Here is a 22204-nt window from a genome sequence, read left to right as displayed (position 1 = left end):
AGTATAAAACCGAAGTATAATTGATGGCTAACTGAAACCCCACTGAGTGGGAAAGATGCCATCATTGGCATATCAAAACCACAGATATGGTGCCTAGAAATACGAAGGCTTCGTTACATCACCAGCCAGACTCAAGGAAGGGCATAATCAATCCTTCGGTCACAAACGTCAGGTGGGAGACAGGAGAGGCCTTTGTGAGGTGCTCTCCTTCCTACCTGGAGAGGGCTCAGTCCCTTTGGGATTCCCCATTCCCAAACTGCCTAGGAAATACAGGCCCTGATTATCGCTCTCTCGGACAGGTTCTTCCACCATCTGCAAATACTTTCCCAGTCTTCCTTCCATGATGGCACTCCTCCTCCTTTTGTTAAAAATTTGTCAGAGGTGGGACCAGCAGTTAGCATAATGGCTATGTCACTGGACTCCCATGTAGTTGACTGAGGTTTGAGTCCTGGACCCAGCGGCTTAAACTCATGCTGGGCATGTGTGCGTGCGTGCCCAAGATCCCGAGAGGAGAATGGAGGAGAAGGGATTGCGGCGTGGCTGTCCCCCCTGGGGGGTGATTTCTCGCTTTCTGTCTCTCTGTCTTTCTGGTGAGTGCATGCGCCCTGTAACAAAAACCTCTCTAAAAAAAAAATGTGTCAGAGGGTATGTGCACTGATCAGAGACAGAGAGAAGAAGGGGGAGAGAGCACCTTTCAATGAGGCGTGGTCACCCCGCCATCCTGTCTTCTCCACCTCTCCATTCTGTTGAGGTTGTGGGCACGCATGCATGCTCGTCCGACATGTTTTAAAGTTGCCAGGGCTAGGGTGCTGACCGCACAGTTGGCCATGTGGGATCCAGGTCCCTTAACCACCAGGCCATAGAGATGGCACTTTAAATGGAGGATCAGAACAACTTGGAATGAAGGGCTCCCATCCTGCATAACAGCCACCACTGTACTCTGATACCTAGAAATCACCACAGATAGGGGGTCTGCATACGTATTTGCTGAGTACTGGTATTTCAGTATTTCAGCCTCTTGTCAGGGGGACTGGGCTACAGGCTGTTCAGGGGTCTCTCCTAAAGTACTTCAATGCTTTAGAACCATTGTGTAAGATTTCTGTAGGATGACAAGAAACAAGTGACAAGAATCTGACAGAAAGCAGCCGGAATAAAATTTCAGTGCAATTCCACAACCAACCCAGCTCTCAGGTAAAATTATAGATCTTCAGTCTCTTTGTACTTCTCTCTCCACTCTGTCCCTCCCCTCTCTTTTCACTGCCTCATACTTCTGCTTCTTCAGAAGAAATAAATCTATAAATTGAGGCCTGAGATTGAGCTTCTGGAACTAAACTAGGGCTGTCAGAGGGATTCGACGGTTGATTTGGGACACGAGACCACTAGATGCCACTGTTTTCCTCAGGAACGTACCTGGAGAATTCTCAGTCCCAACTGCACTCGCTGGAGAGAGACAAAGTCCAGGAACGGGACTTGGAGTTGGGATAAAGGCCTGTGTAGGAGCTGCAAGCCTGAGGCATGGAAGGAGACATGGAAGCCTGAGGCATGGAAGCCCCAAGGCATGGAAGGAGACATGGAAGGAGACATGGAAGCCTGAGGCATGGAAGGAGACATGGAAGCCTGAGGCATGGAAGCCCCAAGGCATGGAAAGAGACATGGAATCATCAGGTGATTTGTGCTGGGGCCGAAAGCGCACCCGCCTGTAGCATTTTGTGTAGTCTGAGCCTTCCTTTTTCCTTTTATCCTCCCACGGTGCTTTTGTGCTGACAGCCGTGTGTCAGGAGGACTTGAGTCAGAGGGGTAGAGTACAAGGTACACGATACAGGCCAGAGCTACCTGCTTAACCCACTGGAGGCCGGGATGGGGAAGGGAAATGGGAGGTGGAGAAACGTGTCACTATATTGGACCTTGGATGCCATTACCACCACTGACTCGCCCGAGACCTGCTGGAGCGCACCATGTGGAGTCACTGTGTGCAGTTATTCTAAGCACTGACTACAAAGGTCTTCGCTGCCATAAGGCTAGCAGAGGTCAGGGGTAGGTAGGATACACCTATTGACTCCAGTTCTGGGGCACTCTGTTAATACATACCTGCATTTATGATGGCATAAGGTTTATGCCATTAACCTTCAAGTTCCTGACCAGGTCTCACCATACCTCTGTCTTCAGTTTGATTATACTTAGTTGTCATTTAGTAAGTGCTCACTACATACCAGAAACTGCATTTATGCTGTTTTACGTAATTCTCACAACGAACCAATGACACAGATACTATTCATTGTTTGGGAGAAAAGGAAGCCAAGATCAAAGAGGTTAAATGATTTTTGCCCAAGCTCACGCAGTAGGTGGTGAAGCTGAGATTTCAATTTAGGACTGACTTCAAAGCCCAAGTACCTTACAACACGCTGCTCTTTCTTCCAGTTGTTAGGCTGCATGCAACTCACCTTCTAAAGGCCCTCAACACCTCCGTGCCTATAAAGCAAAAGCAGTGTGCCTTCTTGGGAGGGTGGGCGTGCAGCACTGTGAGGGGACCTGCCCTCTGAGAACGGTTGTCTCAGATGATGAGAATAAATTCTGGGGTGATGGGAGGGGCATGGGCAAGGGAGAGGAGTATCTGTGGGGGAGGGGCATGAAATGATCTCTTCCTGTGGCCTGAAGCCTACCTTAATACACTGGGAGAAGCTTTGTCCTGTTCGATTCCATGAGCCATGGTCCACCAGGGACACATCTAGGATATGGCCCTTGGCCTGACCAGACATGAGCATTAAGGGCTTAGGCTGAGTCCTGGTCTTGCCAAATGCATAGTTACCCCCCTTTGCTTAAGTAATCCTTCCAGAGACTGCTCACCCGCCCACCCTTAACACACACACTCCCAGCCCTTGCACAAATGCATGTATGTGAGAGCTGTTGCATGCATGTATACAAATGTATGCAAGCGCTCGAAGCGCCTCACTCTCCTGACTTTCCTAATTACTCTTAACCAGATAGTACCCCAAAGTGATGAAGCTATGGGGTCTGACTCTCTGAGGTCAGGACAATCCAGTTCACACAGGTTCCAGTCTGAGGTGGGTACAGGGGAGTCCTGTCTTCATTCTCTCTTTACTACGTCTAGATGGTTAGGCCTGACTGCCCTTTCTCCAGGTCTCCCTGTTGAGTAAGGTCTGATGGCTATAATCAATCCCTCCTCCTATAATACGCATGGTTCTACCTTTTCCTAACCAAACCTCAACTGATATAACCGTGACTAGAAAAGCAGAGAAGTTATACTTCCGGTTATTGCTTCTGTGTACTGGCTCTGAAACCTGAGTTAGATTTGTATGGGCTCACAAACTCGCAGTTGTTTGACACTGGACAGTTAATCTATTCAAGTCTCAATTTCTTGTTATGTAACAATGTGGTTAGTAACACTGTGCTTTTTTTTAAGAATTATTTTTTAATTTAACTTTATTTATTTTTAAATTTTATTTTGACCACAGAGGGACGGAGGATGGGTGGGGTGGGCAGGGGAGTGAGAAAGCAAGCCGCCAGGTCTGGAACTTGAACCACAGTCAGCCATGTGTGAGTCCAATGCCCTTAATCACCACACCACCTGCCAGCCCCACATTGTGCCTGTCTTAAAGAAGTATATGAACGATTCTAGGAGATAATGTATGTGAAACCCTCAATATGTCAGTTGTGCTGTTGGAGCTAAGTTGGATAAACCATCTTAACAGAGGGGGAGAAATCAAGTGGGAAGTTCAGATACATGAATAAAATCATTTGGGTAAAAAGGATATAATTTTGACCAAAGCAGAAAGGACATTTAAGCACGGGGGGCAGAAAGTTGTCCATTTTTCTAATATGACGTTACAACATGTAACTGAAAAGTATCTGACTGAGAACTACTGGACCCCGGGAATATCTCAAACAACCAGCCAGGACTCGAAATTATTCTGGCGTCATTTCAAGCTCTTCTAGCCCAGGATATGAAGAGGAGTGTACACACATCAGGCATTTAACAATGGACGTTTAACATTCAGGGTGAGTGTGAGAAAACATTCTCAGACAAGAAAATGTTCCTGTCTGGGAAGATGACATTTGAAAGAAAGCAACCCGCTGGTCTCAGCTGCAGCCACTCACCTAGAATGGTAGCTCTGGTGCCAAGGAGGGCCCACTGTGCCCTGAGATATCTGCATCATGCTGGCATCGGGTTGGGTCTCCCCGGATTTGGTGGTATGCCACGAGTGGGGTCGGCCTGTCGGTTCACTGCGCCTGGGGAGACACAAGAGAGGGACCCCATCAACCTCAGCAGCATGCTCTGCTGAGTCTCCTCACCAGTGTGATTTGTGGGTTTAGAAGCAGAGACTATTGTTTCCTCAGAGAGACAAAAGCAACCAAGTAAATTCTGGAAGGAAAATTTGACTGTTTGCTATTCTCTGCTTACTAATTTTTAAATTTTACTTCTGACTTTGACATAAGTTCAGACTGATATCAAAATGTTGCAAAATTAACAAAGATTTTCCATGTAATATTCACATACACGCTAACATTTCATACCCGGATAGTCTAAAACACATGGAATTGCCTTGTCTTCCTTGGCCTCTATTTATTTACATGTAAAACCTGCACCACTGAGGCCAGCAGGTGGCATGGCAGTTAAGGCACTAGACCTCCATATGGCCAACCTCAGTTTGAGTCCCAGACTAGGCAGCTTTCTTTCTCACTTTCCCTCTGTCTCTTTGGTGAGTACATGTGCCCTATAGCGAGCGAATTTAAAAATAATAATAATGACAAACAAAATGAAATCATTATTTAAAAAATAATCTGAGGACCGGCAGATGGTGTCATGGTTATGTCACCGAACTCCCACGTAGTCAACCACGGTTTGAGTCTTGGACCCGGCAACTTAAAACTCATGCAGGGCACATGTGTGTGCATGCCCAAAATTACAAGAGGAGAAGGGACTGCAATATGACCATCCCCCGGGAGGTAATTTCTTGCTTTCTGTCTTTCTGTATCTGTCTCAATAGGGCACATGTAAAACTCTCTCTCAAAACGAAAAAAAAAAACAAAACTGGACCACCAATTCCTTCCTACTTCCCCCGGACTTCGTGTGGGTAGATGATAAAAACCCTTTTGAGGGGGATCAACAGATGGCATAGCTGTTATGTCACTGGACTCCCACATGGCCAACTGTGGCTCGATTCTCAGAGCCAGTGGCTTGAGAATCACAGCTCAGGTGTGTGCATGTGTGCCCAGGATCCTGGGAGGAGAATGGAGAAGGGACTGAGGCGTGGCCGTCCCCATTTGGGGGGGGGGGTGATTTCTCATTTTCCTGCTAACTGTCTCTGTCTCTCTCTCTCTCTCTAGTGAGTGCGTGTGTCTTAAGGCAAAACTCTCTCTCTCTCAAATAAAAAGTTTCTTTAGAGCCGGCAGGTAGCGTGGTGGTTAGGGACAGTGGACCCACATGGCGGACTGCGGTTAAAGTCCCAGACCTGGCAGCTTGCTTTCTCACTTTCTCTCTCTTTTTCTCTCACTCTTGCCCTCGCTGGTCAAATTAAAAAATAATAGTAAAAATAAATACATAAAGTTAAATAAAGTAATTCTTAAAAAAAAAAAAAAAAGCTGAGGATTTTCAAGTCCTGGGTTACATATCCTGTTGCTGAATAAATGAGACTACTATTTTAATTTTGTGAGGTCTGCACTAAACATTCACAGTTACCACAGTGTTCACCCTGCTCTAAGCAGTCTAGAGAACAAAATTCTCCCGGAAATAGTTTCTCATCATACAAGCCAGTGACTTCAACTTTGAAACATCCTGCCCTTAGAACACAGTTGACAAAGCCTCAGGGAACCCGTGGGTGGTGTCCTGAAGATGGCAATACTGAAGAGAATCTGGTGAGCATCACGCTACTGTAGAAGGTCAGTCAGGAGACAGAGGATGTACTTTATTTTTGGCAAAAGAATGAGGTGACGTAGTAGGCATTTCATGCTGCACATTCTTTAACTGTAAGACTGCAGGGAGATCTGCCTGCAGTCGGCAAACGCTTTCATGGGGGCCCAGCCCTGGAGCCTGCTGATTAAAGGAACCAAATCCCACATGGCCAGCCAAGGTTTGAATTCCAGCCTTGGTGATTTAAAAATATGCCAGGCACATGTGCTCACACCCCAAATTCCAACAGGAAGCAGAAATGGAGGACAAGGGATGGCTGCATGGCCGTGCCCCATAAGGAATGCTTTCTCCCCCTCCTTGCAGTCTCTCTCTGGCAAGCACACATGCTCTCTGGCAATTAAAAAAGAAACACTTGTACGGAATCCACTTCGGTATGGTAAAAATAATACTTATAAGTTATGCTAACATGTACTTGGTTGACCTTGTGACTGACTCATGGATCCCCTTTCTGAAAGAAAAAAAAAAATTAACTTTTGTAATATAAATGAAAACTCATTCCCTTGAAGTTACTAATGAAATGTCACTGGTTAAGCAGACCAGGATGACACTAGGCCAGGTGTCAGGAGACTTGTGTTATTGCCCTGACTTCTCACTTTGTCATTAACTTGCTATATCTAGGTAACTTCCTCTCGCTAAGCCTTTGCTCATTAAAAAGTGAGGAGATTGGGGCCGGCAGATGGTGCAGTGATTACGTCGCTGTACTCCCATGTAGCCAACTGTGGTTTGAGTCCTGGACCTAGTGGTTTGAGAGTCATGCTGGGCATGTGAGTGTGAGTGCCCAAGTTCCTAGGAAGAGAATGGAGAAGGGATTAGGACGTGGCCATCTGCCCTTGGGGGGATGACTTCTCAATTCTCCTCTCACTTTGCCTATCTCTCTCTTTCTAGCAAGTGTATGTGCCCTCAGGCAAAAACCTCTAAAAATGAAGAGATTAATCACAGAGGCTATGAATTGTTTTAATCTGAAGTAACTATTTTTGAGAGGGTTTTTTTAAATGTATTTTGTTTTGAGAATTTTGTTTGTTTGTTACAGGGCGTGTGTACTCACCAGAAAGACAAAGAGAGACAAATAGACAGAAAGCGAGAAATCGCCCCCCAGGGGGGATGGCCATGCCACAATCCCTTCTCCTCCATTCTCCTCACAGGATCTTGGGCATGCACACACATACACCCAGTGTGAGTTTAAGCCATTGGGTCCGGGACTCGAACCGTGGTCGACTACATGGGAGTCTAGCGACATAGCCATCATGCTGACTGCTGGTCCTGAGAGAGTTTTGCTGTAAGGTGTGTGTGCTTACCAGGGAGACAGAGAGAGGGAAAGCAAAAAATCACCCCCAGGGAAGATGGCCATGCTGCAGTCCCTTCTCTTCTCGAGATTTTGGGCATGCACGTACGTGGCATGAGTTTTAAGTTGCCAGGTCTGGGACTCAAACCACAGTCAACTACATGGGAGTCCAGTGACACAACCTTTATGCCATCTGCTGATCCCAATCTGAAGTGACTTTTAAAATATATGAGAGAGACACTGAAGGGCTTCCTAAAACAGATGGTGATTTTAAACAATACATGTATTTCAGTTCCCTGAAGAGAGATGACGGTCTTATGTGAAGCAACAGAAACAGGTTCACGAGACTCTTCACTGTCACTATAAATATCTATTGAAGGAGCTTATAGTCAGGTGGACTAATGCCTGGGTGCTAGATAGGCCAGGAAAAGCAGGAAAAACTTAGCTCTCTCTCTTGAGATTGAAAGAAACTGGAATGCGGCTCAAGGTATCGGCTCTGGGGAGAGACAAACCCAGGTTCAAACCCAGTTTTTAAACCAGATACCATCGGTTTTTTAGCTTTTGGATTTTAGATAAGCTTTTGAACCGCCATGAGTTTCCTCATTGGTAAAAGGTAGATCCTGTAACAGAAGCCATGCACAGGGTTTTTGTGAGATTAAAAATGAGATAACATACCTGGCACCTAGTAAGAGCTCAATAAATGGTAAGTATTATCATCGCCAGCCACTCATTATTACTGAGTTGATAAAGGGTAGAGAGGATACGAGATATGCCTATCAGAGATATCTATAAGGAAGGGTGGAATAGAGGAGAAAGGAACAGGCAGGAACTACTGGTAGTGATGAGTCACCTAGCTCGGAACACCCCAGTGAAGTACTAGGCGGTCATTACGGCAGGGGACCGCCTGGATCTACTGTGGTCAGAGCAAACGGGGCCTGGCCATGGTGGTAGGACAGGGAGCTACCGAGGCACGGGCTGTGAAACCATGGGGGTAAATGCAGGCCAAATTTTCAATCAGACATTATAGAATAACTAGAGGAAATAGTAGCACAGCTTTGGGCTTGGGCTATAGAGAGGAAATAGAATGCAAAATCAAGAGATCAACAGCGGAAGCCAGAAAGTTTATTATAACGTGTTTGCTCTCGGCTCTCGCTCCCCATGCTTCTCTGTTCATATCAAGCCCCATATACACAGTAAATCTTTAGTTCAGCCTCACCACAAAGTTGACTTGACTCTTTTTACAGAGAAGGCAATCAGGGAGTCTGAGGGGTCATGGCTGGGGTCTTCGCAGTTTAGCATTCTTACAGCTAATCCCCCAGACCTTAGACATCAAGCTCCCCAGAAATTAGGTTGTTACCTCTTCAACCAGCCCCTTGAAGCTAGGTTACTTCCTTTGAACCTCAGATCCTCCCTGGCTTAGACCCTGATCTATCACCCACCTCCATCCAGTGAGCACAAATCCTTCCTAAGCCCCTCAGCAGGGGACCCAAATCCCAAGGTGGGGAAGTCTGGGAGTCAAAGTTTAAGCCCAGTTACGTATGATTTCAGGTACTCTATAAAATGTTACTGGTCAGTTATTAACCAGTGACTGGTTATAATTAGCAAAAGCCCAGTCCTTGTTGAAAAGATAAAGTGTCTTTGCATGCGGCACCTGGAGGCATTTCATATGCATATTATTTTAGACTCAAATGGACCCAAAATGCATAAGGAGAATGAACAACCTCATTCTCCTACCCCATGTCCTGGGGCTGCTTAGCAAGGGAGGTGGCAGAAGCGCCCTTGGGAGTAGGGTGTCAGCCAGGGATTGGCCCTGAGAAGCCAACAGACTCCAGTGAAGACTGAGCTCCTCTCAGTGACACTGTAAGGCTGAGGATGGCTCTACAGTGTGTCATCACCGGATGGCATCTGTCCACGCCTGCCTGAAAGGATGTGCTGAAAACCTATTTCCTACCCAAGGGAAATAGGCTCCAATACATTCCACAAGCTCTACAGAAAGATCCCTCTTCCCCTCAAAGAGATGAGGTGTGAAATAACGTTTATCAGTAACTTTGGGAGTGCCAGAGGAGCCCTCTAGTTTGAAATGCTAAAGGAGACAGGAGGTATCCAGACATGCAGCCTCCTCTGCTGACAGCTCTGGGTCAGACTCTGAAGTGTAAAAGGAAGCTCTGCACAAAACACCGAAGAGAAAGCAAATGGAGTTTCTTTGCTGAGTCAAATAAAGAAGATTTCTCTTTTTGCTTTGAAGACCTGCCTTTTTTCTTTTTTTTTTTTTTTGCTATAGGGTACTACATGGGAGTCCAATGACATAGCCATTACACCAACTGCTGGTCCCCCTTTGAAATATTTAAAAAAATATATACATATATATTTAAATATATATACATGTATCTGTATATATATTTAAAATTTCTTTTCCTTTTTTCTCATGAAAGACTGAGAGTAAAAGAGACCGGCACTCTTGACGGGGTCTCCTCCTGCCATGATCTTCTTCCCCGCATCCAGTGCTGGAAGCCACATGGTCCACCATGTGTTTGGAAACCCAAGTCAGGCTGAAAACAAGTCGGGCAGGCACACAGGGGCCTAGGAGCTGAAAGCTGGGGAAGGTGGTCAGGGGGTGACAAGATCCTCTGAGAGCGCTCTCTCCCTCTTGTGCACACACACTCTATCATTAACAGGAAAGAGAAAGACAGACACAGCCAAGGATGAAGGACAGCTTTTAGTTTTCTAGCTTGAACTAGAATGGTAGTATCATCGACTGCACACAGAACTATTAGGTAGAGGAGCCAGGCTTGGAAAGGGAGAAAAACAGAGTTTGAAGTGGTTGGTTCAGTCCTTGCATGATGTCAGATGCTGTGGGTTTTTCAGTGGAGATGTATGGCCGGCAGTAGACCAAAGTCTGGGTTGCCTGTAGACATTTTGGACTCATAAAACACATCAGCTCAGAAAGATAAGTTTCTCACTAGAACTGTGGTCGGCCGTATGGTACCCAATCATCTTAACCCCCACACCACCTTTTGAGGTCTGATAATCTGCCAAAAGAGGTACTCAATACCCTTGAGGTGCCGATCACTCTTAGCAAAGTGTCCTGAGGTATAACCCGTGGAGTGCACTTGCTGTTGTAATTTCGATTCTGCGGGGCATCCTGTCTATGGCGGTGGTGTGCCATCAGTTTAGTACACATCTTTGAGAAATTTCATGACAAAATTTTGTCTCTAAATCTAGAAATAATTCAGAACCTGAAGAAAACACCTGAATAGCCCTAAAATTGTAAACTTACTTAGGCATGAATACATGAATCTATAAGTATGTGCAGCCAATATTATACCAAATAAATAAATACATAGGTTCATATATATTTGTTTGACATATCATAGAGTATAACATTGTATAAATTGCTAATCACCTGTACCTGCATTATACACATATATGTATGTAGGTGCATCTAATAAAAATATACACATATCTTTCATTAAAAAAAAAAAAAAAAGAAAGAAGATAAGTTTCTCAGAGAGAAGGTATAGGGAGATAAAGGGAACAGGATGGTCTTTGAAAACTGTCCCAGGGGTGAGGAAGCCTGGAAAAAGCCCAACAAAGAGCTTCCAGAGAAGAAAACTGGCCAAGTAAAGGAGTTTCATAGAATCCTACAGGGGACCGTGAGGAAGAGACTGTTAATTATTCCAACTGCTATGGAGCGGTTAGTTTGGTAAGGGCAGACTCACAAAAAAGCAGGCAACATCTAGCAAAAATACTTTCAAGATAACATATCAATCAAAGGATTGCAAAACAACTGGGACCACCAGTTAGTGTAATGGCTATGTCGCTGGCCTCCCACGTAGTTGACCACAGTTCGAGTCCCAGACCCGGTGGCTTAAACTCATGCTAGGGGCGTGTGTGTGTGTGTGCTCAAGATCCCGAGAGGAGAACGTATTGCGGCGTGGCCATCCCTCCTGGGGGGTGATTTCTCGTTTTCTGTCTCTCTGCCTCTCTCCGTCTGTCTGGCGAGCACATGGGCCCTATTGCAAAAACCTCTCCAAAAAGAAAAACAACTAAAATGTCCACTAGATGCCCACTAGCAGCACAGTTCAGGCAATGCGATACATCCATATAATGGGACGTTAGGTGGCTCTTTTAAAAAACAGAGTAGCTCTATACATAGTGACATGGAACTATCTTCAATATACTGTTCGGTGACAATAGTAAGATGCAGAACTCTGTGTTCCGTCTACCAGCCAGCAGTCCCCAACCTATTTGGGCACCAGGATATGGTCTTGTGAAAGTTTTTCCATGAATGGGGGTGGGGGTGGGGTGGGGACACAACCTAGATCCCTCACATGTGCAGTTCACGAGAATCCACGCTCCTGTGAGAATCCAGGCGTTGATCATCTTACAGGAGGTGGGGCCTGGGTGGTAATGCGAACAAAGAGGAGTGGCCGTAAATACAGATGAAGCTTCACTGCAGCCCCTCACCTCCTGCTGTGTGGCCCAGTTCCTATATGTTTATTAATGTAAAGAGTATTTTTGGAAGAAAATTTAAGAAACTAGAAACAATGACTACCTTGGGGACCAGCATATGGCATAATGGCTAAATCGCTGGACTCCCAGGTAGTCAACTGCGGTTAGAGTCCCAAACCCGGTGGCTTAAACTCATGCCAGGTGCGTGTGCGTGCATGCTCAAGATCCTAAGAGGAGAATGGAGAAGAAGGGATTGTAGCATGGCCATCCCCCCTAGGGGGTGATTTCTCACTATCTGTCTCTCTTTCTGCCAAATGAATGTGCCCTATAGCAAAAAAAACCAACACCAAACCAAACCAAAACAAAAACATTAAAAAAAAAAAAAAAGAAAGAAAGAAAAATTACTACCTTTGGGGAAGAAATCTTATTTTCACTGTATTTCATTTTGTAACTTTCCAATTTTGTACCATGTGCATGCATGACCTATTGAAAAGCAAAGGATGTTTAAAATAGCCTCCCATTTTGAAAATAGAATTCATTGTATTTTAGGATAACCAAAAAAGTCAACCAGCTGTTTACGGACTTTTTCAATGAGGCCAAAAATTTACTAAGCGTTCCTAAAGAGCACAGTATGCTTTTACATTCTGGGATCTCTTTGATCTTTAAGATAAGGAAATATTTTCCTAAAGTACATTACACCATGAGCATACCAAACACAGTCAGGGGATGATTTAATTTTAAAATTCAGCAAACTAAGTTTGTGTGTGGGTGTAATTCAAACAAAGCCCCTTTGTTACATTCTTAGCCACAAACAAGGAAGCTTAACTGTGTGGGATGGGCAGGCGGATGAATCTAGAATTAGCAAGTGACATGTCTTTCTAAGATGATTTTGTCCTAACCTGGCAGGATTTGAGAATGCACGGTATATTTCTGAGAAATCTATTTCAAGATGATCGACTACTACATGCCTTCTACTTTGCTGAATTATAGCTGGAGGTTTTTAAATCATAGAGTTTACAATCTATTTAGTTGAAGAGGCTTACATGCAAGGGAAATATTAAAACAAAATCAGAGTATTATTCATTCATTCAAAAAATATTTGAGGGCCAGCTGAGTGCCAAGCACTTGATTCTAAACATATGATGAGTATTCTCTCACTTAACCTTTGTATTTCTTTATGACACTGGAGTATTAATGAGGAAATTGGTGCACAAGAGACTAAAGAATTAGCCCCTGGTCACAAGGTACTGAGTAAGCACAGCTGATTCTAAACTCAGCTGTCCCCCACTTTCTGGATTCTCAAAGTATCTGAAAAGCACATTTTCCAAGGCATTTATAATTGCCTCACTAATATCTGTGTCTTCGAAGAGTGGTTCAGTGGGTAGAAAGGTATGCAATTAGGTAATACAACCTCAAAGCAACACACAGTCCTTTCTGAAAAGAGAAGTTCTTTTTAAATGTCACATCCTGCTAATATGCCCTGGGGGTTTTTGGCTTTGACAACTGAATTATAAGAAAGAATGAAACCTGCTAACATGCAGATATAACCCTAACGCCAAAAACTGGCATAAAAAGTATTCAGTAGAAACTCTTTTTCTTCTCTCTTGTCCCCTCTATTTTGTCAGAGGGGATGGGTACTCAACAGAGGGAGACAGAGAGGGAGAAAGCACCCCCCAATGGGGTGTGGTCAGCGTTCAATTCCTTCTCCTCCATTCTTCATCCTGTCTGGAGTCTGGGCACACATGTACACACACTTGGTAAGTTTTTTAACCCTCTGGGACTAGGATTCAACCCAATGTCAGCCGTATGGGATCTGGCTCCCTTAACCACTAGGCTATGAGCTGGCCCCAAAACTCTTTGCTTACATTACACTTTACCCCATTTCTCCATATCTGTCCCAACAACCTTTCATTACTAGGGTATCTATTCTCCACTCTCCATTCTAAAACATTTTTTAAAAATTAAATTATTGATTACCTCATAAAAATGTAACAGAAAAGGACTAGTAATGGGAGTGGCTGGTTTCTACTTAGTCATCAGTGGGTAACAACATTCAAGTGTTCTTTTTCTCAATATTCCCTTTGTACCCTCCCCTCTTTAACTCTAACATAAACTAAGGAATTAGAATATTTAAGCAGGCCAGCTGCCTGGCACAGCGGTAAACTGCTGCTCAAGGGAAGCTGAAACCCACATGGCAACTGTGGTCTGAATCCCTGGCCTGGTCAGCTTGAAATATGGCAGGCACAGGTGTAAGTACCCAGGATCTGGAGAATTAGAAGAAAGGTGCTGGTGAGACCAGACTTTGTAGAGGGGGTTCGCCTCTCTCTCGCTCTTTCCCGTGCATGTGCACACACTCTATCATAAAGAAAGAAAAAAAAAATCACTTAAAAAAATACATTCAGCTGTCCTTCCCACATGCCAATATTTGCATATGAATCCTGGCAGAATCTGATACAAACATGAGGCTATCAAGGATCTCCCAATAGTATTCATCTTCGCCTTTCACCTTTCATTGACTTCCAAACTCAAGTGCAATGGCCTAGCAGAAATAGCATACAATCTAATTAGCATTTTATTTCTCAACCCTCAACTTAAAAGGAAAGGAGAGGAAAGGAGAGACTAGTATCTGCCCATTTCTTTAGATATCAGATATCATCATCTCGGAATTTCTTCCCTACTATTTCTCTGTCCCACTAGACCTCAGACAGGAGAATCACTCACACTGATTGGCTGTCATCTTCCATATGCAGACACATGCAAATCACCCACAAACAGACTCGGGGGTCTTAGAGAAGCTCAGACAGCTGCAGAGAAATAGAAATACTGTGTGCACCCCCAAATTACTATTGCTTTTTGGGGGATGTCTGGGGCTTTCAGAGGACTTTCATTGGCAGCCAGTTAGGACTAGCTCAGCAGGGTGAGCTATGAACTTTTGGCTTCTTCATCTCTGCCTGGCAGACTGCAGGGCTGAGGGGTAGGAGATGAGGGCTATGAATATATCAGGACAGCTGATAAACTGATGGTGTAAACCCACAGTCCATTGAGAATCCAAATACCGAGCTAAATATTTCAAACAGCTTAGTAACTTTCATACGATACCGAAGAATAAATTCAATTGCATCTGTCAAGACAAGAAAAGTGTGTGTGTGTGTGTGTGTGTGTGTGTGTGAATAAGGCAGAAGACTTACCTTTTGGTAATGATGTTGTCTAAACATTACTCTCTTCAAACAAAAACAAACAACTCTTAAACTTCTAATACTAAAGAAACGGAACTGTCTTTTGGAATACATCTGATGCCTTGGGCTGTATTTTTGCCTTCTCTAGTTTATTTACTGTCTTCCTCCTCATTTATAGGATAAGGTCATAAATAAGAAATTCAAGACAAAAAGAAAAAAGGGAGAACAGAAAGCATTAGTCTCAAAACCTTAAACAGTGGTCAAAAGAAGAATCTAGTTTTAAAGATCACGCTGGAAGAGAAACTGTTCATTTAAATCAAGTTTCTAAATTTGATCGGAACCTGAATAAAAAGAAAAGTGAAGCTTCTAAGGGAGACCAGATGCGAACAGAAAACTTTAAGAATACTTTCTCTTGGGAACAGCAGCTAGCGTAATGGCTATGTCGCTGGACTCCCACGTTGTCGACCGCGGTTCATGTCCCGGACCTGGTAGCTTAAAACTCATGCCAGGTACGTGTGCGTGCGTGCCCAAGATCCCGAGAGGAGAATGTAGGAGAAGGGACTGTGACGTGGCCATCCCCCCTGGGGGGTGATTTATCGCTTTCTGTCTCTATGTCTCGCTCTGTCTGCTGGCGAGCGCACGCGCCCTATAGCAAAAACCTCTCCAAAAAAAGAATACTTTCTCTTGCTCCTGAACTTGTACCTACCAATATTTCCATAAGAAATTTTATAACAGGGAGGAGTTTAACCACTACCACCACCACTCACACAGAACCTGACACTTGGGGAAATATAATAAAACTTGGAAGAATGTTCTCTTTCAGATGAAAGCATGCCAAATAAAACTTGAAAAACCAGTCCTGTGATCTTTCTATCTATGAATGTATTTTATAATATAAGCAGTTCATATTCTCTTTTTTTCACCTCTTACATGGTGTTATAATAATCAACTAGACATTCACCTAGGAGCTTGAAATCTAGGGCATCACTCTAGCTGTCGCATCTACCTGTTCCTTTCCAGATCATATTTTCTCTTAAGTAAAAACAGCCCTAGAGTCAAGCATAGGCATTAAGCATAATTCTGAGCTAAAATTTTTAATCAGAGTTATATAAGGAGAAAGCTGAATTCAGATTATTGTGAAGAAGGGAAAAGTTAATGAAGTATTTGAACCCTCAATTGGTAGGAAGTTAAAGAACACTGACAACCTCAATCTACACTTCTTTACTGACCAGTCTCACAGTTGAATGAGACGGCCATACCTTTTCCCCCAAATTGAGACTAGACTCAAGGGTTCCTTTCCTTTCTTTCTTTTTTTTAGAGCAGTTTTAGGTTCACAGCAAAGGTGAGCAGAGGGCACAGAGGTTTTGCGCATGCCTCCACCTACATTCATGCTGGACACGTTGGAGGAAAACGTCTCTGGGGAGCTTGAGGATGTTTCAGTGCAAACTTCCAAAACTAAAAAGCAAAGCAAAAACAGACAGAAAAGAAATTCCAGAACAGCACAGCCAAGAACTAGGGAACAACTACGAAAGGGATAAAATACCTGCCACGGGAATACCAGAAGGAAAAGAGGAAAAAAATAGAATTGTTTAAAATAATTGATAAGAACATCCCCAAATTAATGTCCAATACCACAATATAGCTCTGGGAAGCTCAGAAAACATCAAGTGGAATAAATGCCAGGAAAACTCTATGGAAGCATATCATTGTCAAACTATCACAAACCACAAAAATGAAAAAAAAAAAAAAAAAAAAAAAAAAAAAAAAGCCGGGGCGGGGAGGAACCTTACATATAGAAAAGCAAAGAAGATAATTATATCTGATTTCTCCTCAGAAACTACACAAACAAAAGAGCAGGGTGAAATATTAAAAGTGTTCAGAGGGAAACAGATAAATAAATAAAACCCACCAACCTAGGTTTCTATGCCCTGCGAAGTTTTATCCTTTAATAGCTGTAGAAAAAGTAAGTATTTTTTTCAGACAAACAAAAATTTAGGGAATTTGTGGACGGTATATTCACCTTGCAAGAAATGTTAAAAGAATTTTTTTAGACAATAATATAGATCAGAAAGTAGGAGCTATATAAAGAAAGAAAAAGCATCAGAGAAGTAAGTGAAAATAAAAATCTTTCTTTATTCAAATCTTTTTTTTTTTTAAACAATGAGAACAGAGAGGAATCTGGCTCCTGGTACATAGGGACATAGACACTGTCCTTGAGAAACACAAATAGTCACTCTGAAATTCACCAGGGAATGGGGAAGCAAGATCATTAATTACATAGCACAAAGCACACACTAATCTCAATGCGATTTAAAAAAATCTCTCTCGAGGGACCAGCAGGTGGCATGGTGGTTAAGGTGCTGGACAAACCCACATGGCCAACCACAGTTCGAGTCCTGGACCTGGGGGCTTGCTTTCTTACTTTCTCTCTGTCTCTCTCTAGTCAAATGGAAATAAATGAATGAATGCATAAAATTAAATAAATAATTAAAAAATCTCTCTCGATAAGTAAATCATAAAACAGGACAGCCATATGAGGGGGATTTTGAAAAGTTTGTGGAAAAATGGAATTAAAAGTAGAAGTCTGATTTGGTACAAACGATTTCTGAAATCCACGCAGAGTTTTATTCACAATATGAACTGTTTGAAGACCCGTCTTCCTGGCTAAAGAATGAATGAAAGGTTCCAGACAAATGCTAAAAATTACACTGCGTATTAAGAGAGGTGCTCAAATACTGAGAATTTGCATGACATTTAGAGAAACAGGCTTAAACTTAGTATGTGGTTGGTTATTTATTTATTTATTTATTTTTATTTTTGGAGAGATTTTCACTGTAGGGCGCGTGCGCTTGCCAGACAGACAGAGACATGGAGACAGAAAGCGAGAAATCACCCCCCAGGGGGGATGGTCACGCCGCAATCCCTTCTCTTCCATTCTCCTCTCAGGGTCTTGGGCATGCACGCACACGTGCCCGGTGTGAGTTTTAAGCCACCGGGTCCGGGACACGAACCGCGGTCGACTACATGGGAGTCCAGCGACATAGCCATTACGCTAACTGTTGGTTCCCTGTGGTGGGTTATTTTTCTTCGTAAACAGACCCAGCACTGTCACAAAGGCACTTGTTTAAGGCTGGTCAATTGACAGTCCTGAATCTCATTCTCACACAGTAGTGGGCTTACCTTGTGGCAAAGAGAAACATCCTAGATAGCAACTCTCTGGCCAGTCGGATGTCATATTCAGGAAAAGGATAAAGAGCCATTTCTCCCTGCTACTGCTCTTTCTGCTCCTGCCAGTCCGGTGAAGGCTTCCAGACAATTCCCTGTGCCTCCAGTTAGACAGCCTTCACCGCCCAGAATTCCCTAAGCTCAGTGCAAGTGGGAGGGACTCTCAGTCCCAGGTACCTGGGTCAATTGGTCAAATAAGTGACTCTTCATAACTTTTCCTGAGAAGAACCAGCATCTCAGACAAGAGCATGCTGCTTAGAAATGCCAGAATTCTATTTTGTGGGCAGGAGGAGGAGGGAAGCAAGGAAAAGCATTTGCTGATGAAATGCATTGAACTGAAATCAGGAAATCTTCAATGCTCTTCTCTGCTGAAGCTGTGCCCTCCTCCACATGCAAAAATGCCGCTGTCTGCAGAAAGGGTATGCTGACTGCTGATGCAGTGGTTCCATCAAAACATCTCCAAGCCTTCCTGGGCACGCTGTCCCCAGAACACCAAGGCAGCAGCTGGTGGAGCAGAACCACTGCCAAGGGCAGTGCAAAGCACCAGGGAACTAACACTGCTGTTCACCTGACAAAGGATTACAAAGCAAACCCTGAGCTTCAGTGAGCCCTTCGGCATGATTTACTTTAGGAACGTGTAACTTCTCCGTGGATGGAGAAATGCTTGATTATTATGTCAGACGGTTCCCATCATGATGGAGACTGGCGATAGAAGGCGAGGAAGAATGAGATGATCGCAGAGACAGCACTGGCTCGGGAAATCTTCTGTTTGAAGCTAGAACATTTTGTCTCCTTTACCAACTCACTGAACTACCCTCGCCTGAAGCTTGACAGAATTTAGGGAGAAGTTTCTGTCAAGACAAGTTGGATCATAAGAATTTCTATCAGGGACAGCAGGTGGCATGGTGGTTAAGGCACTGGACTCCCACATGGCCAACCGTGGTTTGAATCCTGGACCTGGTGGCTTGCATTCCACTCTCTCTCTCTCTCTCTCTCTCTGCTCAAATTAAAATAATAATAAATAAAATAAATCATTCTTAAGAAATAAAAAGGAATCCCTAGTGACAGGTGAGAGAGAATTCAGAAATCTAAGCAGAAAAGAAAGAATGGAATTGGATTGGTGAGAATATTATGCTCTGGACCACTAAAAACTTTTCCTTCTCTGTTTCTTGAGAGAGAAAGAGAGAGCCTAACTTCTGGCAAGGCCTTATCCTCTCATGTACCTTCTATAAGCCTTCCAGTCAACCAGGATCACAGGCGTGCCCATGGGTGTGTCTGTGTCCAAAATGCCAGGAGGAGAATGGAAGAAAATAGATTGCAACATGGCCATCCTCCTCCAGGGTTTAATCTCTCACTGTCTCTGAGGAGCACATATGCCCTGTAACAAAAATCTAAAAAAAGAAGAGCCTCTACTGGAGGGGGGGGTCTCTCTCATGAAATTACTTACTTACTTGCTTAATTAATTAATTAATTATTTTTGGAGAGGTTTTTCGCTATAGGGCTTGTGCACTTGCCAGACATAGAGACAGAAAGCAAGAAATCGCCCCCCAGGGGGGATGGCCACACCGCAATCCCTTCTCCTCCATTCTTCTCTCAGGATCTTGGGCACACATGTACCCGCGCCCGGCGTGAGTTTTAAGCCACTGGATCCGGAACACGAACTGCGGTCGACTACGTGGGAGTCCAGCGACATAGCCATTACGCTAATTGCTGGTTCCACTTAATTTATTTTTTTAAAAAAGATATTTTTGCTACAGGGTGCCTGCATGGGCCAGAGACAAAGTGAGAAATCAGCCCCCAGGGAAGATGGCCACACCACAATCCCTTCCCTTCCATCCTCCTCTTGGGGATCACCTCTTGGGGACACACACGCCTGGCCTGAGTTTGAAGCCATTGGGTCCAGGACTCGAGCTGCTGTCGACTACATGGGAGTCTAGCGATATAACTATTATGCCATCCATTCGTCCCCTAAATTAATTAACTATTATTATTTTTTAAAGAATTATCTAACTTTATTTATTAATTTTAATTTGACCAGTGAGCACAAAAGAGAGCGAGAATAAGAATGCAAGCCGCCAGGGCTGGGACTCAAATCGCAGCTGGCCATGCGGGAGTTCAGCGCCCTTAACCACCACACCACCTGCTGGCCCTCAGTTATTTTTAAAAGATCATCCCTTTCTGAAGTCTGAGTGCTTTCTCTGATGCTATTTCTGCCTTTGTCTCTAACCAGTCTGATCTATCTGGACACTCTCACCCCCCGGCCATCTACCAGCAGCTGAGGCGCTTTGCTGAACGAGTTCTCTTTCTGCACCTCTCTCTGACTCACCGACTAAGCCTCTTACCTGTGCTTCAGTCGAAGTTTCACCCCTCCTGACCATGCTGCTTTCCTGTGCTGGGGGCCAGAGGAGAGAAGCTCCGGACTGCAGGAGTCAGCGACGCCAGTGTCTGCATGGCCCAGGTCTGCACATGCGTCTCTGTCAAAACAGGAAAACAAGCAGCTGAGCACGAGGGTGTTCATGGGCAGAAGTACAAACGAGGCCAAGAAGAAAATGCAGAGATGAACTCCGGCCCCAGAGCCCAGCAGCGCAGCCAGGTGAAGAGCTCCAACCTGCACCTAAAGCTCATGCCCTAAGGAGGGCAAGCCCCAGCCGGCTCCATAGCGCAGTGGTAATACGCTAGTCTAGAGAAACCGGATTCCACATGGTGACTGTGGTTCAAATCCCCAACACACACAGGGCATGTGCACAAGTACCCAGGATGTGACAGGCTAGAGGGCTGGAGGAAGGGGGTTGGGGCAAGACCAGACCTTGTGGAGGGTGCTCGCCTCTCTCTCACTCTCACATGTACACACTTTACTAAGAATAAAGGAGAAGAAAATAATAAAGGGCGAATCCACTATTGAGGTCTTCTTCCTCCTCGACGCTTCTGTGAAGTAAGAAAGTCTATTTCCCAATCTTAAAAATGCAGACCTGCTAAGCAAGGGGGAAGGAAGATACATGAACTATTATGAAAATAAACCCCCTGCAATCCAGCATTGAGAAGAAAGTGAACAACTGGGCTCACTGAAGCTAACTGTCAGACAAGGGGGTTCCCCGAGGCCAGGTCACTGCCGCCTCCCTCCTCGGTTTCACTCTAAGGGCACGCTCTCCGGGCGAACAACCCGTGCTCTGTTCCGTGGGTGGTAGCTCAGAAGCACATGCCAACTCTTGAGCCTGAACTTTTTCAGATGATTTAGATTCCACTGCGCTGGGAGGCAAGCCTTTTGTGTGTCCATTTAAATCTCCCCTCCCACCCCCATCCCTGCCGTCATTCCCATAACTCTCTTCCTCCATACTCCCAGGGAGTCAGAGAAAAAATTTTAAGCCCCACATCGCCGATGCGTTCCGCCATGGGAACAGGCATCTTTCTTCTCCGTGGAAGACTCGAGAGCCCCAGTGTCCGAACACCCCGACTGTGTGCTCTGTATCAGACTGTCCCCTGCGGGAGACGTAGGAGTGGGTTTTGTCCTCATCCCGGTTTGCTGGGTACCAGGGATCTGTTTTCAATTTCTGTCTTCCAGCATTTACCTTCTTTGTCCTCCCTCCCTCCCTTCTTTTCTTCCTTCTTCTTTCTTCCCTCTCTCTCCTAAATTTGCGTTAGGACACGCAGGCTCAATGGGGAGGGACAGAGGGAAGTGAGAAAGCACTCTTCGGGGGGATGGCCATGGTGCAACCCCTTATCCTCCATCCTCCTCTCGGGATTCTGAGCCTGCACATGCACTCAGTGCTGTTAGTCAAGCCTTCGGGTCCAGGACTCAAATTGTGCGGTTGGCCACAGGGATCCAGTGCCTTAACTGCCCAGCCACTGTCTGGCCCAAAGATTTTTTAAAAATTATGGAATTGTATTTGTTATTATTATTTTTTAATCTGAGCATTTGTGTGTCTATTTAAATCTACCCTCCCACCCCTGATCCCCACTGCCATTCCCATAACTCTCCTCCTCCATACTCCCAGGGAGTCAGAGACAGACAGACAAAGAGAGAAAAAGGGAAAGTGAGAAAGCAAGTCACCAGGTCCAGGACTCAAACCACAGTCAGCCATGTGGGAGTTCCATGCCTTTAACCACCCTACCACCTGTGCTGGCCCCGGCCCAAGGATCTTT

The 22204-nt window shown here is 44.6% G+C and overlaps 1 protein-coding gene across 1 annotated transcript in view; it reads right to left on the bottom strand.

Annotated features, from left to right (window-relative positions):
• The window catches only part of SHROOM3 (shroom family member 3), a 55577-nt gene extending 37478 nt beyond the window's left edge, over positions 1-18099 (bottom strand). The window contains exons 1-2 of the mRNA XM_027769753.1: positions 18020-18099; positions 4117-4248 (exon numbers count right to left, since the gene is read on the bottom strand). Of these exons, the coding sequence (XP_027625554.1) occupies positions 4117-4248; positions 18020-18099 (212 nt within the window). The remainder of the gene's footprint in view (positions 1-4116; positions 4249-18019) is intronic.
• Between the last annotated feature and the right edge of the window lie 4105 nt (positions 18100-22204).

This window comes from Tupaia chinensis, unplaced genomic scaffold (assembly GCF_000334495.1).
Source record: "Tupaia chinensis unplaced genomic scaffold, TupChi_1.0 Scaffold000086_1, whole genome shotgun sequence".
NCBI lineage: Eukaryota > Metazoa > Chordata > Mammalia > Scandentia > Tupaiidae > Tupaia > Tupaia belangeri.
Note: the sequence above shows the minus strand (reverse complement) of the source record. Positions and strands in the feature narration are given on the sequence as shown.